Source organism: Lactuca saligna, chromosome 4 (assembly GCF_052625555.1).
Source record: "Lactuca saligna cultivar CGN05327 chromosome 4, ASM5262555v1, whole genome shotgun sequence".
Classification (NCBI taxonomy): Eukaryota; Viridiplantae; Streptophyta; class Magnoliopsida; order Asterales; family Asteraceae; genus Lactuca; species Lactuca saligna.
In genome coordinates this window covers 91,591,839-91,594,800 of record NC_136420.1, presented here as the reverse complement: position 1 = coordinate 91,594,800, position 2,962 = coordinate 91,591,839, and the positions used below count along the sequence as shown (strand labels likewise).

Sequence of the window (2,962 nt, the reverse complement as noted above, 5' to 3'; positions counted from 1 at the left end):
AATAAATAAAATAAAACCTGCTTTACTTAATATTAAACACGAATGACATTAAATTTTTTCTTTCATTGCAGGATCTGAGTTTGGATTTGTTGAATTAATTTAAATATAATTATGAGACAAGTCACAAGTGGCATTGCATAAAAAATTTATATATACCCAATGCACCAGTGATAACATGAGTAAATAACCTTTGCTTGATGCTAGAGTTGGGAGTCATTCTAACTTGAGGACACATTAGCTTTTCTCATTGTCGAAGAAAAAGTCTTTCGGTAAAGGCCAAAGGGTAGACTCATGTGCCATATCCACAGCTCATTTCTCATGTTCTATATCCTAATACATTTTTTTTTTAACTACATTTCTCAATAGGAGACATTAACATGTTTCATTGAATTAATGTATGATCTCGGTTTTGATTAATTTGCTGAATTATAAAATAATATGACTAATATCATATCAAAGTTCGTAAATACCACAAATATGATAACAAAATAGATTAATATGATTAATACAACACTAATCATGCCTCAAATAGTATCCATTGAAATATAACTTCTTCAAAATGTTAAAATTTCATCGTTGTATAATGTTTCACTTATTATGTATGTAGGGATTAATTGCTAGGTGCCCTCTGATCGGTCGAGTAGCGCCTAGGATTAATCGGAGATAACCTAGTCGGGATTTTTACAACAGTGGTATAAGGATACAAAAAGTAATTACATATATACTTATTAGTAAACTCCAGTATGCTGTCTAATTATCTAAATGATATATAAATTAAATAGTTATTAATCACCTCAAAAATGTTGTTTTTCGTTCATAACTTTATACAAAAATTATTTCAATATTTACAAAATCTATAATCAATAAAAATTTCTTTACATCACTACAATATGTATTGTTGACTTGTTGCTAACAGCTGAGGATATTTAGAATTGACACTCTAGTCTTGATCAAGTATCTGCAAAGGCATTCTAACTGGTCACTGATATCTAGGAGGCTAAATTCCATTTCTGCTAAGCCTACTTTTATATTCTCTACGAATAAGTTGTCTGATTTTCTTTTCTTGTAGCTGATTACGGCATGTAATTCATCATCCACCTTCTTCAGTTCACTTTCGTCAAGAGTCTCATCACAATGGACACGCTTGCTGCCTATCATTTTGGAGACCAAAGACCAGCCTTTTGGCCTTGACTGTGTGTTTGATCCAAGAACGAAGGTCAACAAGGACTCAAACACTGCCAAAGTATTTAATCTCATTTCTTCCAATATATTAATGTTTGAATCTGTTCTTTGGCTTTCCTTGACTGAAGAAGCCCATTGCTTCTGCAAACTTGACAATGTTTTACAAACAACCTTCTTCACTTTTCTCCTGTGGGATAGATAGCACTCGATTGAAGAAGTTAACGCGTCATTATTACCTCTTTTCCGGCGAATAACCGACTGGATTTCTTTGGCATAATCCATGGATATGGACAAGGCATCCTTGGTGGTGCTACACAGATCTAAAAGCCCAACGAGTTCATCTAAAAACTTGTTCACTTGTTCTTTGTAGCATCCTTGGGCTAAAGATTGTTTAGTGGATGACAATATAAGGAATGGCTGAATAGATTCATACATATCATTCAGGCTTTTAAATTTATTGCCTATAAATGATGATGATGATGAACAAGAAGTGAAGATTTCTTGAGAATCTTGAAATCTGTAGAACTTATTGAGAATGGATTGTTGGTCTGATGAAGAAGGTAAGCTTTTGGATCTGGCATGATAATGGGGTTTAGTATTTGAAGAAATAGTTGCCATCTATTTGTAAGATGTAGAAGCTAGAGAATTTGATTTACTGTATGTTGTCTTTCTTGTAACTTGGTATATATATGGTTGGAGTTTTTGCGGTCCATTATAATGCGATCCTGAATTAAGATTGATTCACCACCTACTTCTATGTATTGTCTCCCTTCTTTCCATATCCACAGCTCATTTCCAATATTCTATGTCCTACCACAATATTCACACGCCTCAATATATATATATATATATATATATATATATATATATATATATATATATATATATATATATATATATATATATATATATATATATATATATATATATATATATATATATATATATATATATTATGACACTTAACTTGCCTCTTTCAATGCAAGATTTGGGTTCTGATTTGTTGAATTAACTAATCTTACAAATACTCTGGCAGCATCTGGATTAAATATCGATGTATACACAACGCACGAGTGATAACCTAAATAAATGAATTTGGTGAATGGCTGCTTCCAAATTGGAGACATGCATGGTAACCCGAGGACACAATGTAATAATGAAGTGATGGGTTGACAAATAATCTATATCTACCAAAATCGTACTTTGGTGGTGAAACCTCATCTTAAGATGTTGCGTCACTTTCATGAAAGACAAAAAAAAAATAACATTAGCTGGTTTTTAGGCTGAAGAAAACACTTTGGAGTATTTGAGATATTTCTAAGCAGCTTAATCTTCCTTTTGACCACAATGGGATTTATATTTTAGGTGAAATTGTAAATAAATCTCCATATACAATTGTAACTCGATGTAGAAATCGTTTGTTTGATGTCTACCCCCACAAGCATCTACCCATATGGCGACGAAATTTTTTAACTCTATTATTACACTCGAGTCTATAAGTTTCACTTTCTAATGCTTTAAATTGTAATTTTGAGACTTAGGCTCTTACGCCAGGTCTACCTCGATGGTACGTTGGGCGTAAGGGGCGTAATGCGAAAAGAAGGCGTTTTGGGAGTACGTTGGGCGTACTCTGAGTACACTGTGTGTACTCTCAGTACACTGTGTGTACTCTCAGTACACTGGGCGTACTTCGCCTGGACATAAACCCTAATCATTAGGGTTGGACCATATATATTGAACCTTAAGTATTTTTTTTCTCCATCCCATTTCCATCCTCCAT

General features: G+C 33.1%; 1 protein-coding gene across 1 annotated transcript; it reads right to left on the bottom strand.

Moving 5' to 3' along the window:
* Positions 1–909: 909 nt before the first annotated feature.
* Positions 910–1,800, bottom strand: LOC145039897 (uncharacterized). Its single transcript, XM_078987898.1, has one exon. The coding sequence runs from the start codon at positions 1,798–1,800 to the stop codon at positions 910–912; it is 891 nt and encodes a 296-aa protein (XP_078844024.1).
* Positions 1,801–2,962: the final 1,162 nt, after the last annotated feature.

Bases quoted from the DNA above. Each gene is read 5' to 3' on its own strand.
- LOC145039897 (XM_078987898.1), bottom strand. From the start codon at position 1,800: ATGGCAACTATTTCTTCAAATACTAAACCCCATTATCATGCCAGATCC.